The following is a 16,129-nucleotide window of genomic DNA, read 5'->3' as shown; positions in this document are numbered from 1 at the left end:
TCCTATAAATGATTTTAAAAAAAAGTGAAAAAAAAGTTGGCAACCCACAAAAATGATAAGGATGGTCCCATTAGCGATGGGACATGGACGAGTCGCCGAATAGGGACATTTATCATTTTTTCGATACTGTCGTCGGAAATTCTCTGTTAGCTTCCCATGTCTTGTCCACGATGGCGAAAGAGTGTTAAAAATAAATATCATCACTAAAAGGTGCGGCTCCGAAGTGCGATTAAGCCTTCCGGCGACGGATCTTTTTTATATTTCTTGCCTAGCTTCTTTCTACGGATGCATTCCTTATTTCAGCCGCTTCCTTATCCCGATACTAAAAGCTCACGCGGACTCCGCGTTATGATACATATAATCTAAGGAATGGAATTTCTTTGTCGGTATGGCGACTAACAATCCAGAAGACCGGCGAAGGATCGGGTTATTAACTTCTTGTCTCTTCCGAGACGTCCAACATGACGTATATCCTCGCGCGGACGATCTTTACGAGCTCGCGATCGACTTGGAGAATCTCAGAAATTAATAGTACGGAGATTGTTGTATATTCATATTAAAAGTGCGTAATTTCCGCGCCGCGGTGCTGTTTGAAAGCGTCTTTACGATCTATCGTGCCACTCGGCGACGAGATAGTGTCACTGCGAGTAAATAAGAAAACGACAGGGGCCTTCGAACGTGCCTCTCTTAATTTACGTTAATTACTAACAATTGGATCATCAACCTCGCTTTGACAAAGCATGGAAAAAGATGGCTAGAATAACGGGCAAAATGTAGGACATTTTTCTATTGCTATCTTTTATATATATATATATATATATACATATATTAAAATAAATTTATAAATATATAAATAAATTTATAAATTTCAAAGAACGATCTAAACTAAGCGAATAAATTTATAATTCTGCCACAAAAGAGGTAAAAGGTCACGTAATAAATTTTCTGAAAAATGGGAAATCTTTTTATCTTTAAAATGAAATAAATGAAATAAGTTTTAAGGAAGATATATTTAAGTGTATTTGTAAACCTGATTTAAAAATGTGATATATAATCTACGTGAGTCTGAAATAAAAATATAAATTGACGCGTCTTGCGGGACACAAATTTAGGATTAAAGAAATTGCTGTCGTGCGATTGTCATCTTGAAACAAGTAGAAATGGAATTTCGCGAGATGTCTGCGTCCATGTCTCTCCCGTATCAAAAAAATGAGATTCTTGACGATGAAATCGAAACCGGTATCCCCGTTCACTTTCCCGACGCTACGATGATCATCCACTTTCTTAAAGTACGACCCTTTTGCCTCTCTCACGTAGCCATAGGTGTTCCACTTTCCGCTACGCAATGTCTCCCTTTTTTCTACCATACGCGCAAAATGCACAAAAAAAAAAATAAGATCGATTACAGCAAGCCTTAATGCGAATAAAATTACACATCCTTGTAATTCGCCATTTAGTTGGTTTCTCAAAATTCAATATGAAGTGCGGCACTCATGAAGTGAGTTTTTATACTTTGCAATTAGATGAAATAAATCATTATTAAATAACATTTTTCACGAATGTCACGTTAAACATACGCTTCGTTCTTGCAAAATTCCATCTTAATGTAATTCATACTTAGATTAATCGATAAGAACTTTAGGATCTTTTCAAGATACCAGGTACCAGCTGACTCTGATTAAAACCCAAAGTCACGACAAACTGGTGCGAAAACTGGTTAAAAAAAAAATTCGATCAAAGTCTAACATCGATGACAAGCGATCTAAACATATGACTAATTCATCGTAATTCGTAAAAACGAGAATGAGTCAATTTTCCATCGCGATAAAAAACTAAAATTCTTCCGGTAGGTCAAGATTCTCGAGATTAGCGAGACCAGAACATTCGCTTATCACCTCACCTCACCTCGCCCCATCTCGTCTGGTCTTATCTCGCCACGTGTACGATTCCCAAAACACGCAAATCTGTCGGTCGGCTCTCGCCGCAGTCTTCGGACAACAAGCCGCAAGAAGAGCGATCCGAGCAAAACGCATCATCGCGCTTGGCGCAAAACCGCCGGTTTCAGGTGCAGCTTTCACATTCTCGTGCGCCCTGACCGACGAGGAGAAGGCATTGCCCTGCAGGTGCGGTGCTCGTCCACCTTTCAACCGGCCTGACCGACGGCACGGCGCGTAAATTTTTCGCCCGTTATTTTATGAACTTTTAAACGCTCGGTTTCACCGGCTTCCCACGAGACAAATGCAATCCGTTAAATCTTTAACGAGCCTCAACTGCAATTTGTTTTATCAAGTAATAAGCCCATTAATCCCATTTTTTAATACCTTCATTAAAAAATTGGAATGCTGTCAATTTAATAATATCCCAAAACTGAGATAAAAAAAAAAATGAATTGTAAATTTAGGTGCTAAATGAATTATAAATTTAGCTGCTTTTAACATGTATTTTGCCAGAGTTGTCGCAGAGTTTTAAATTATTCGAAAAGACAAGAGAGCGCATCACGATTGAAAATATCCATCCTTGGCGCGAGTTCAAACTCAGAGTTCAAGGGAAATGTAGCGAAAATTCACACGATGATGCTGCTCGAATTCCGAAATCGATAGAGCACGTTGACTATCGCGCGTTACTATTCCGAACTCGTGAATCGCGACGTGAAGAGGAAACGTGCGAACGTGGATTGCGCACCATAATCGCGGCAATTAATCTCTGCTCGACCGATCGATCTTCTGAAACCACGGCTCCCAAGTGAATTAATTACCGCCGCCGCCGCCGCGGTAAATAAGTTTTAATCGCCGCGCGCTCAGAAAAATATAAACGACCAACGCAGAAGGGCGTTGGTCTCCGGATGACGCGATCGCGTTGCATTCCCGCGAAACGACGCGGCAGCGAACGTTTCTCGCGCGATGCACCTGCATCGCGCGGAAGCCGTCGCGTCTTAAACTTCTCTCCGTTGCGTCACCGCAACGGCCGACCGCGATTGCCATGGCGTTGCGTTGCGATGAGCAAAAACGTAATTTTACCACAGCGGCGATGCAAGAATGGCACAAAGAGCACCATCGCGCTATCCCCTCTCTCTCCTTCTCCTATCTTTTCAAAATTCTCGTCAGTCCAAATAACAAGAACGGTCGGACTCGGCGAAAAAAGCCGCTCGTACTTCTTTAATAAAGAACTCACGAAACTTCGAATCTCATCAATAAAGATTCTCTTCAAAGAATTATCGGACTGTTCACATGCTCAGATTGTTTTTACTCTTACCGAGAAATCGTTGCAATATTTTTAATTAAGCAATCTCAACGTTACAGTAATAAAATTTTTTTAATCAAAAAATTTCTTTTGTGACGCATATCGCTATTAAAAAGAAGCTATTAAATTCATCACAAATTAATTTCGTAAAAATTTACATCAATGAAAATAAGTGTGGTTTCTTCTTATTCAATCTTAAAAAAAAATATTTACGCTAATAATTATGTATAAAAATATATTAATCAACGTAAATGTTCATAATCAATCGAGCAATTAATTAAAAAAAAATTTATCATCAAATACGTTCATAGTACCGCGAAAGATTAAAGAAGCAGAAGCCGCCAGGGATATTCTTTCGTCAACAGTTCCACCTCCACAGGAAGAATCCTTTTGAAGCTGCTTGAAGAGACAAATAAAGCAGAAGCGCCTCCCGTGTCTACCAAGGAGGAAAAAAAGAAAAGAGCATGAAGAGAAAGATGGAGAGAATGAAAGGAGAGGCGAAGGTAGCTATATGTCTCTCTTTCTCGCCTTCCAGGTGCACGATTGCTTCTAACTGCCCTCCGGATGACCGCGAGGTATCTCTAAGGTGAAATTGCAGCAACGCAGACCACGATGAAGAGCAGGGCGATAGGATCCGAATAAAAAGAGTGCATGTCGCAAAAAAGCGTGCGACGCGCTCACAACGAAGACGAGAAAGATCGGTTGTGGTGCTCTCTTCGAGAAACAGCGAAAACGATCCCGCACGTTTTCGCTAATTAACTTGCGGTTCGAGCCGCGTGCTTTTGTACCGCGCCGAGAAACCCACCTTTATGGCGCTAAAATTCGGTAAACGTTTCCGCGGTAAATCTCCGGGTGAAATACAAAGCACGGATTGCGTTTCCTCTGACCAGAGATAAACCAGTTTCGCCCGTACGGGACTGGCGTTCTTCGTAAATTCTCGATCGAATTGCCCCGCTTTATTACATGTATCATATTATTCGTCGACCATTAACATTATACAAGTTACCGCCTTGCTTTGATTAAAAAAAAAAAAAAAGAAGCTAAATTTGATTAAACTTCCACATGAATTTAAAAAATATATTACTATCAAATAATAAAAATCGTAAGAAATAATTATTTCTTATCGTAGAAATAATCATAAGAAATAATTATTTTTAACAGCTCATGTAACTACGTATTTGGTATTATTATTACGATTATTTTCATCATTGCCAGTATTTACGACTCAATTCGGCCGCAAGGAGAAGTCTCGAGGAGCCTCGGAGCTGATCCGATCTGCCGATTGGCACGATGCCCTACAAAAGTTGAGTTCGCAGCGGAGATAGTGTCTTAATCACGATGTTCGCCCTAAAAGGAAGTTGACCAGTCACGGGAACGAAGGTCGCGCGTAGCATCCCCCATCAACGGGATTTTTCTTGCGAAATTATCATCTTCGCGAGCGACAGAGGCAGCGGCAGAGGCGGTTGGCAGAGGCGGCGGTTGCGAACAGGTCGATCGAAGTAACCGATAACCGTTTAATGCGCTCATTAAAATAAAATGTAAATCGTACCGCACGCCGGTCCAAGGTCTGCCGTTGTTGCACCGCTTAAAACGTCACTCCGGCCGAGCTGGGATAAAACGAATATAGCGTAGGAGATATCATAAGTCGCTACAATTAATATCCGGCGGCCTGCAATAATCTCTCTCGGACTACAGGATCCCCGAACGTGAACACGATTTCCGCGAGGGAAGACCGCGAAGAGAGAGAGAGAGAGAGAGAGAGAGAGAGAGAGAGAGAGAGAGAGAGAGGAAGGGAGGGAGGGGGATGAACAGGGAGTAAGAGAAACGGAGAAAGAAGGAAAGGACGAGAGAGAGAGAAAGAGAGAGACTTCCGATTTTTGTGGCGTTTTTGCGGAGGCTGCGCAGCAACTTTGTTATTGATGGCCGCGATGTTGAGAGCGCAGAATAAAGAAGGTAGGCGTTTCCACCCTCGGTTTCGCCTCGCGAATCCCGCGCAACGATCTCCGCGCCGCGGACGTTTTTCACTTTACGAGGCTGTTGCTTGCGAGGTGCAGCCTCGAAGGTAGTGCCGTCGCCACGATTCGAGACCCGTACGTACGTACGTACGTACGTGCGCCGTTCGTCGTCTTGTAAAAGTCAATATTTATGAGGGTGCTAACCACCGTCATCGCTCATCCCGACTCGTTAGCCGACTCTCTCGCCGGCGCGGCTTTGTGTTTACATCCGAAGGACAGGCATCCTCTCTTTATTGTCAGCCCTAAAGAAAACACGTCTCCACCGTCTCGCGCTACACGGCTGTGAGCCCCGCTGCTGTTGCTGCTGCTGTTGCTGAATGCGGTCCGGTACGTGCCTGGCCTCAGGCCATGCCAGAAATCGCATCCGTTTATCAGCACAGATCCGTACGCTGTCAACCATCGATGTACTTTCAAAAAACACGCGAAATTGTCGCTCTGGGCCCAATAAATCCAACCTGGCTTTACAACCTGGATCTCCTTACTTATTGATTTTTGCGTGTCGCAAGCTCGAATAAAAACGCGAAATGACCAACTGACGTTATCTAATTTCAATTTAATTCGAGAATTTCCATTGGAAAGTTGACCAATGAAAAATGTAGTCGCGATTGCAGCGAAATCGCATTTTTTTAGACATATGTTTCCTGACTACTTCAGTTATAACTGTATATTATATTTAAATAGAATTAATAGGTCATCGTAGCATCTGTTTTTGCTCTATTTTGCGCATGTTTTCTCTCGATTCCTACGTTAAAATATCGATAGTTCTTCAGTAATAAATGGATAAAAGTGAATAGATTTTACGAATTTAACTTTAAAGGTGCTACATTGACATTTACATTTTCTACTTTTGTTTAACCTTTGCTCAAATTCTGCTCCAATTCAAGATTCAATCACTAAAATATTTAACCAACTAATTTATGTCAAAAGATATGGACTATCTTTACTTTAGTAAATTGTTCTTAAAAAAAAAAAAAAAAAAAAAAAAAAAAAAAAAAAAAAAATCAATTCTATTAAACAAAAGGAGAGAAAAATAATATAATAATAGGATTTATATTTTATATCGTAATTTATATTCGAGCGTTTAACATTTGTCACATTTTCTCTCTTCTTCTCGGAAAGATTGCGGTGACTCGCGTCACTATAATTGCGACACGGAGAAAGGCAAGGTGCTTCGCAGAAGCAACAGGTGTGTAGCAAGGTAAGTCAGTTCATGTGTCGCCATCTTTCACCGAGCTGTTCAACGTGCCTTTCATTTGCTCGAGTCCAGTCGGTCGATAAGAAGGCACATGCGTTCAGTAACGTACAACGCAAACCGTACCCTCTCACACTTACGTTCCATATTTTTTTTTTTTTTTCCCCTAATAATTTACTGTTCAATATCCTCGTCCAAATTTTCTCGTGATTTCAAATTCCGTATCAAGCTCAACGCAATTATGTTACTCACCCTCTGGCAATGCTCCGCGCTGACCCGCGACAGATCTGCGAGGGGTTGAAAGATAACATCGTGAAACTCAGGATAGCTCCGTGCCAAGGGGCGAGCGTACAGTTCTTTGGCGCTAGACAATGCTTCGTGATATTCTTCTTCCGCGTGCAATAATTTCTCCGTAGCTCTGTACCTGCGATCTGTATCTGCAAAACAATCCCATTTCGTCGCAATGACATTATAAAATAAACGCGCGATCACCTTTTCCCTTACATAAAAAATTTTATTATATATAAAATTAATTTTATAGATATAATTAAGATACATACTTTACAGATGAGCATAAAAATATTCTAAGAAAAACATCGGGTGAAGTTTTGCGATCACTTAAAAGGAAAATATTTATATGAGAAAACTAGAGAATTACCTCCGATCGCGTCGTATTGCCTTGCAGAATCCTCTATAAGCAGAACTTCGCCGTGCAAAAGGGCTACATCGGCTGCGGGATCAATCTCGGCCCTCGAACCAGCAAGCAGCAATCGAGGTCTGCAAACTCGATATTTCAGAAGTATCGGAGCGACCACGGAAGAAATAGCTCCGGGCGATGAGGCCGATAACTGCAATAAATGAAAAAAAAAATCGAGACATCGTCGACTACTACTCTCAAATCAAATCGGAATTTACTTATTCAAATGAACCGATAGCATTCTTGCTTTTTCCCCCAAAGAATTCCAGAGTTCTTGATGCAAATTCAACGGACTTTATATAATTTCACTTCATAACTGTTGCAATTTATATAACTATATAATCCATAATCACGCTTTGTCTCATTAAATTTAAAATTTATGCTCGTTACTTTAATCTCAAGTACAATTAATAGTTATTCCGTGACAAATCACAGGCGAATTAACGAAACGAAATTAATTACGTTATGAGGACTGGCTAAGATAATAAAAACACATTGTTAAATGCATGAGGAAATTCGATATTCGAATCTCCTTTGTACGAAGAAGACCGGTCCGCTTGCGAAAGCAGAAAGCTCGGAATGTCCTAATTACACGGGGGAACGCTCGCCCTGTAAAAAGCGTCGGATGTCAGGGCCGGACATCCCATAACTTCGCACGGTAGCCCCGGCGGGCTAATCACCGAAATCTCGGTTGAGGAACGCGAAAACAGCGCATAATTAAACCGGGTCCGCGCGATATTTATGATCTGACAATGCGGCGAGAGGGAGGGATCGGATAAATTTCGAAGGCTCGAAAGTACACGCCGAAGATCGTGCCGTCGACCTTTCGCGGTTGCCCCACGTGGCCCCACCAGGTCGTCGCACACGGGGAATCCTCCCCGAGCATTCGTTGCATCGCGTATGAATATGTATAATATGATAATTGTCCGGTCATAATTCGCGCGAATTCTTCAGAAATTCCGGCATATGTGGAAGACGCGATTGGAGGAACGGTTACTTTCTTACACGGTAAATCCGCAGTTTAACGACTTGAGGGAGCGATGGAGTTGTCAGTTGAAAGTCCAGTGCCCGTTAAGATACAAATTAACTCTTTCGAATTTTTTTTAAACGTGCGTGTATATCACATTCAAATAGATAATCACATTGCGTACTGTCGTGTTGTATACACATTTTTCATAGAAATAAATTTCAAATTTGTTTTCACGTAACATAATCCTTAAAATTTTGAAAAATATCTTGTGCAAAAAATGGCAAAAGGTAAAAAGAGAATGTAAATAAGATGATCTCCGAAAGATGGAAAATAATTTTAAAAAATTTCTTTTAATCGCGAGTATACAAAATTTCTCTAATATCCGAATAATCCCCTGTCGGGAAAGAATGAAGAAAAAAAAGTGAAGAGGGATTACAGAAGATAAAACGGTACGATCGCACGATACCCAAGATTGACCATACAATCGCTATGATTCGGTGGAATCCGACAGTAAGCAGGCTTACATCTTAAATATACCGTTAATCAGGTTGCATTTTTTCTTTTAATATGACGCAGTCAATTGAGGTATTCGACGTTTTTTTCCCGATTTGCATACATGACCATGTAATAAAGATAGGCGCATTCTTTCCGACTAGGTTCAAATGGATATAACACAAAGCGGGTCACCGTTAAGAGCGCCGTATTAATTAGCGCTCACGCCATCATACCGTCATTGTAACGGACTTTGGAATAATTATCTAATCTCTGCATATTATGTTATTTTTCTTAGCTGTCAATACCGAATAGTGCCGCGTAATTTCGTATTTACGAAAAAAAAAAGTAATTACTTTATCTATAGAATTAATTATTACATTATTTTTCGCGAATAACATAATCAAATGTAACAACGAGAGATATTTTGAACTTTTTCATTAAATAAAAGGAAATTGCAATATTTTAAATTAATCAAATAAAAAAGTTCATTATTAAAATAATATCAAAGACATCTTGTATCTTCCATTCAATAATAATTCCCACGATATCATCGAAAGTGTCGGTCATGCGTGACCCTGCGACAGCATTGAACTCAACGTTAAAACAACGTAACGATGAGTCGTCGATTCACCACGCGCCACGTCAGTCATATACCGATTTCGCGACGGAAGAAAATTGAGGTGTATACTTTCTTATATGCGACTCGAGACGTTTTATCTGGTTCATCTGTGACTTGCGTTTTACCGAGCCCGACCGCGTAACGCTGTACCACCTACTAGATGTTCATCTCACCATCGATGGACACACATGACGGACTCGTCTCTCACGACAGACGAGTTCTCATATGTTACACGTACGCAATGCGATGCATGCAATTGAATCTTTTCCTCGTCATTTTTTTTTTTTGAAAGGGACATCGCGCAAACTTGCCGAATTCGCGCGAATATAATATGCGTCTCGTCGGGAAGACGTCATGATCAGCGTCACGCGAGGAGTAACGTCCCTCGCGGTGTTCCCTCGCGATGTTGCGTTTATGCGGAGAACGCCTTATCCCCTCCCCTCGGCGACGCACATGCGTGTACGTACTTCCGATCGGAGAGAGGAGAGGCCGCGCGCCCACTCTCGCTTTTAATAAAGCCAAACCGGAATCGTAAAGCTGAATCTAAATTGCGTAATTATACCGGTCTACGTCTCTCCCTCACTTCTCTCAACATGCACGGCTCTTACATCCCCTCCCCCCCCCCTCTCTCTCTCTCTCTCTCTCTCTCTCTCTCTCTCTCTCTCTCTCTCTCTCTCTCTCTCTCTCTCTCTCTCTCTCTCTCTCTCTCTCTCTCGAGTTCTTTTTCTCCCCCTCCTCTCCCCCCCCCCGTCTCATTCTTTCTCTTCCTTTTGTCTTTCTTCAATTCTCCTTTTTTATTTAACGATCCTTTTTCACGCACTTGGGTATTTTCTATTCTTTATTTCATTTCCTTTCCTTCCGCAAAACGAAGATCGAAAAAAATAATGGCATTACAAAATCGATCAACACACGGATCAGGCAACTTTCAAACATTGCCATAATTAGACGAAAGTATGTACATAGAAAATATCCTTCTTCTATAGGAATGTCCGAACAAATTAAATCTCAAAATAGAATTGTGATTGATGAATAATTATAATTAATTCGGTCTAAAAAAGATATAAAATACATCTATTATATATGATAACGATAATCTTTATTTTAAGATTAATATATGATGTTCATTAAGCTGGCTATCTTAGTATATCGAATGCGAATCGAATGTGATTTATATAAAAATTAATTGCTCTATTTTCGAACTTTATTGTTCGAACTGAATCGCAAAAAAGCAATGGCTATGTTAGCTTAAAATTAAAGTTAACACAGCCATTATCTTTTGCAAATTGATTGGAGAACAAAATCAGAAATAGAGCGATTAATTAAAAAAAAATAACAATTTTTTTATAATTTTATAAAAATCGCATTCGATTGTGCTGAAGTGGCTGTGCCAGCTTGATAGATGTTTAATATGACTTTGCATAAATTAGAAAGGAAGAATCAAACATTGCGCAACGGTATTCAATGAACATACATACATTTTCGCTCGGCAAAATATATAAATTAAAATGCGTACGTCAATATATTTGTAATTTACAGCCAAACTTGTTGAATATATATTATTAATATTACACTCTCGATAAATTATCTATCTCCTTGATAGAATGTTCGTTTAAATTAATAATTATAGTAAAATGGAATAAAAGCACAATGAGTGGTCGATGCTGTTACAACATCGACGGCACTGACACTTTCACCGCTTTTTAATATTAAATCTATAGACTGGTTAAACAAAACTACCGATATCCCTGGCAAAAAAAGAGTCGTGTCTGAGAGAAAAAAGCAAGGATCGAACGGACGTGTCGAACGGACGACGCGGCTCATTTGGCCCTCCGGCCGACCGGAAATGACTTTTCGAGGCTGGCTCCCAGAATTTACTTTCTTCTCGGCGCACGGCCTCTTCGTCCAATTATTCGGCCCAGTGATTTCGTATGCGCGAAACGACGACGACGACGCGCGCTCACATTTTTCTCGGTCGAAACCGAAATTTTGCAAGGCTTTCCTCGCGAGTCAAAGAGGTCCGCAAGATTCACATTTCGAAGATTCACGAGATACTCGTACGCTCGAAAGGAGATCACATTGTGTCAGGACGTCGAAGCCATCGCTATCGCCGTTCGACACGTATCGCTCTCTATTGTTCGGCGAATCACCTGTCGATGTCGTTGCACTTTCCCCGCGATGCGGCGCACGCGGCGGCACCGTATGCATGACGTATACATAAATCGCGTGTATATGACACGCGCGTATAATCAATCGCGAACGCGTGCTCACGTATATATACGTGCGCGTGTACGCGAGCCAATCGAGCGAACCCTACGAATCCGTTTTTTGTCCTCCTCGTCCTCCGCCGTGACAGATGATGGATCTCCCATCGGCCGCGTGTTAAACAAGCGTGCCTGTGTGCGCGTCTACGTGCAGTTCGTCTGCGTTCGATACGAAACGCGCAAGCACGGGCATCCTGTCCCTCCCAGCCTCATTATGGAGACAATGAACGTCGTTACATCGATCACAGACCAGGGCATTCTGCCGAGACGAAAAGAGAGCGCGCTGTTTCGCGTGAGCAGCACCGGATTCAGAACTCCCGACATACCTCACGGACTCTATGTCGCTAAAATAGCCTTTCCTAATTACGTCACCATTTCCAAAATTATTACTAAACTTTGATAAAAGTAAGAAGACAATCTCAAAAAAAGAAAAAAAAAAAAAATTGAAACGGAGCTAAATGTTTCCGACGTCATTCAAAATTGTATGTGGTTAGGTGAGATATTTCATAGACGAGTTGAGATTTTACCTATTCCAAATTTATTACTTACAAATGTTTACTCAGTCTTAGAATATTTAAGAAATAAGTGATTTATGATAGATGTCTCTATTATACCAAAATTATTAAAATAGTTTATCCGTCATTAAAGTCGAGAGAAGGAATTGAGTTGCTTTTGCGATTAATGCTAAAGGATGAATCGCGAAAAATTTGCTCCGAGATAATACACGAGAAACCACTAATCGGTCTTCTGCAATGGAATGCACTGCATTTGCGATTTCCAGAAGACCGAAATCTCTATGATACAATTTCCCGAGTGCATGAAAAGTCTCATCTTAGCGGAAGAATAGAATAAGAGTTGAATAATGAGCGACACGATAGGACTTTACTCATCAGAATCTTAGATTATCTCATTCAACGAAAAAATTTATACAGATGCTGGTACTAAAAACTCATTTATCTTCATAATTGCGGTTAGAAAAGCCAAATTCTAAACAATTGTACAAATGGAAGGAAATTCTTGAAACGAATTTCAAAAAATTATGAACTTACAAATTCGTAATTCTATGTTTCATAAAAAAAAAAAAACAAATTCAGAAATCAAGTATTGTAATAAAGAAATAAAAATGCATATTTTAAAGATTTATAAAATAAGACACCAAGGCAAATAAAAGTATAAAAAATTAAAAATCTTTATAAAAAAATCTTTATAATCTTTATAAAAAGTTAAATCTTTGAAACAAAGAGGTTTTTCTTTAAATTCCACCGAGAAATTCTGAATTGAAATTGTTTTCTTATTGTTGTGTCACCGATGTATTTTATGTCGTTACTAATGCATTATTTTTTTACACGGCCACAAAGAAGCTAAAGAAGCTTCCACTCGGTGTTCATCACGCGCTTGCTGTACACACCTCCCGCTGCTTGCACAACTAGTTACTTAAGTACCATCGCTCGTTACTGAAGTCAAATTTGTCACTTTAGTAAATCACATCTCCGATGTTATTATTCATTCAGCCACGCCGGAGGAGAATTAGAATAGAATGACCACGGTAGATGATTACTCGAGTCGAGCGTGTGTCCGACATTATTTCATAAACATTGTCTGGACTGATAGAGCCCACTCCTCTCGAGGCATTTCGTTACAGTATGTTGCGTCTGTCTTTGTCGGGATAATGCGACACTTGTCTCGTAAGAATTTAAACAGAGGCTCCCAATCACGTGAAGCAATTTCAGAAATTATTTTACACTCGAATATTACGCATTGTAGATTGTTAAAATAAGTAGAAAATAAATAGAAAACGTAGAGAAAGATAACATGTACATAAATTTGAAAAAATGTTTAATATGTTCTACGAAACAATTTATAAACTCGGTATTTAAAAATTAGAAAAATAGAATTTAATAAAATCTCAATTTTTTATAAGAAAAAGTAGAAAAAGAGAAATTTTATCAGAATCATCATGAATTGGAAAAGAAATTTCACTTTCAGTGTATGAGTTGGGAGATAAATTCGCGAGTAAATTTGTAAGCAAATTAGCCTTTTTAATAAAGCTGTAGCGACGTTCTAGTAAATCTTGATTACAAGAGCATGTCCGTTCTTTCTCATCGTTTGTTAAGGTAATTTATTTGCTCGGTGATCAGATGCGTAGAATAACGTGAGTTTGCCAAGACTTAGTCGATAAACGATGGATTTTTAGCAGTTTGAGAGCCGTGATTGTCATGTAACCGAGAGAACGAAGGCCATTCTCAGTTACTATATATAGCTTTACTCTGAGGTGGCATGGACTGCAGTGTAAGCGCGCACATGTACACGATTACGTCTATAAAATATAGGTCGCTTCAAAATATCGCTGCATCGCTTACGTAACGTTCTTACGAAAATTCTATTTTGTAATGATGAAACGTGCTCATAATTTCACGCACTGATAAAGCTCGTAACGGGGATAGCGCCACAGCGCTTTATATTTAGCAAATCGTACATGATCGAGCATGAAAGCAGAGCGCCAATCGGGCGTTAACATTTTTTTTTTAACGTAAAGAAATGAAAATATATTTCAATCCAATTTGTTTGTTTATTATCATGTCATAAATTATACAATCGTATGACTTTTCAAGGAAATGTCGAAATTAAGGATAACTTCTCTAAAAAAAAAAAAAAAAAAAAAAATTGAAAAATTAATATTCATGCTGTCTACACAAAGATTAACATTCTTAAAAAATATTTACAAGTTAAGTATGACAATTTTAAATTGATTTAGATATTTTTTTTAATTGAGCAAAATGTTGAAATAATAATATAAAAGTTAAAATTAACTAAATAATAATTTCACAAATTGCATTTTGCAAATCAGGCTCCATTGGATCGATCTTATCTCGAGTGGAGAAAGAGGCGTCTTTGAAATCGACGGTACACATGAAGCGCTGATGTCCACAACGCCGTCAACGTGGAGTTTAAAGTTATCGTCGATGTCTTTAAGAGAGTAGCAAAAAGTGTTTATGCGTTGTGTGTTGGGTATGTGCAGGTTCCAGGCCTCGCCCATGTTGGAAACGACCGAACGAGCGATTCGCCGAACCGCGCACCTTTCGCTTAAGAATCGGAACGAACCGCGATCGACCGCACTACGACGACAAATAAACGCAATTATGCGTAGAAGGGTAGAAGGCGGCGAGGGATCCCTTTTGCCGAGGGCGCTCCGATTCGTGAGAACGAGCGTGAATGAAAAAATCGCGCATTCAGCGCGCGCGATCGATTCAGTCGCGCGCGTTGCATTAAACATACGGGATCCTGAAAAGAGACGTCCCGACGACTGAAATTGTTCTACGCGAGAACTTTCGATAAACGTGGAATCCCGTGGGTTTCAAATGGCAAACGTGACCGCGATAATCGGAAGCCGGATCGGATCGGATTCGCTCGAGTTGAAAGATCGAGCGTAGAGATAAAAAGCCGATCGCATAGTATGCAAGATCCGTTTTTCGGCAAGTTTCTGTTATCTCAATCTCGCCTCGAAATTTTAAGATAACTGTGAGAAACGGGTACGTTTGATTGTATATGCATGTGAAGATTTATATAAAAGGATTTGGACAAAATGGAGTATTATTCAAAGTCAAGGATCTGCAGAACCGAGAATCCAGAATTTATAGCATCGAGAATAGAATTGAGAATCTATGATAGTAAACAGCTAAAAGCTATCTGGAATTAAGGATCTGTAAAATCGAGAAGGACGTACAGGATTCTAATTCCACGAATTGTCGTGGGACCATATTTTAAAAAATAAAACGCATGCGAAACTAAAAACTCGTAAAATCAAGGATTTGACAGACAAACGAGTTCCCATACTTTAAAACCCATATGTCAAGATTTATAGAATATCTTGGAAGATATCTATAATTTAAACAAGTTGTATATCAATATTTATATATAGAATATTTCTTTAAATAAATAGAATATAAATATAACAACGTTAATCGTTTACTCTTATTATTTTATGATTTAATATTGTGTCTCACAGTGTGCGCTATGGTCCTCTCGGTTATTATCACAGAGCCAAGACTTTTATCAGTAATTCACATCTTTATCAGAATCAAAAGACAGAAAGACAGAAAGAGAGAGGATGAGTTTCTCCTCCTGAGTTAGCTGTGCTAGAAATCGCCAACACCAGCCAACACGCGGAAACTTTGGTGCGATGATAATAAAGCAATTTTTATTCTTCTGAGTAGAAAGCTGTGACCTGCAAAATGAGTGACAGGAAGCGCGGATTCAACGGAATTTCCGCTAGTTAAGTTTCGAGGCTAAAGCTCTTAATGACACTGTTTACGCTTTATGTGATCTAGTCACAGATACAGGGACGTAGGAAGCTTCTATGTTGAGAACAATACGTAGGCCATTAAAGTGGGAAAGAAAGAATAGAAAGAACGTTAGAAAGTATTTCTTTTTTTTTTTTTGCTATTGCATATACAAATACACACATATATCGAGAAATATTTATAAATTAAAGTTGATATCCTAATTATAATTTTTTTCATCACCTGCGAATGTATCGCATGAAGAAATTAAAGATATTAATATTAGAGATTGAAGTTTGAAAAATGTAAATTAAAAAGAAATCTTCAAGCTTCAAGCTTATACTAGCAAATTTTGTCAAT

General features: G+C 39.4%; 1 protein-coding gene across 2 annotated transcripts in view; it reads right to left on the bottom strand.

Moving 5' to 3' along the window:
* Window positions 1-16,129, bottom strand: part of LOC105432852 (uncharacterized) — a 180,691-nt gene that overhangs the window by 135,161 nt on the left and 29,401 nt on the right. The window contains exons 1-3 of one of the 2 annotated variants that reach the window (XM_089082779.1): window positions 11,376-11,620; window positions 7,106-7,295; window positions 6,700-6,884 (exon numbers count right to left, since the gene is read on the bottom strand). In XM_089082779.1, the coding sequence (XP_088938905.1) occupies window positions 6,700-6,884; window positions 7,106-7,295; window positions 11,376-11,444 (444 nt within the window). In that variant the 5' untranslated portion in view covers window positions 11,445-11,620. Of the gene's footprint in view, window positions 1-6,699; window positions 6,885-7,105; window positions 7,296-11,375; window positions 11,621-16,129 lie in introns of those variants that run through there. The other variant, XM_089082778.1, reaches the window with a different exon arrangement.

This window comes from Pogonomyrmex barbatus, unplaced genomic scaffold (assembly GCF_055798465.1).
Source record: "Pogonomyrmex barbatus isolate J1 unplaced genomic scaffold, ASM5579846v1 scaffold6, whole genome shotgun sequence".
NCBI lineage: Eukaryota > Metazoa > Arthropoda > Insecta > Hymenoptera > Formicidae > Pogonomyrmex > Pogonomyrmex barbatus.
The sequence above is the reverse complement of the archived record's forward strand: the minus strand, read 5'-3'. Positions and strand labels throughout refer to the sequence as shown.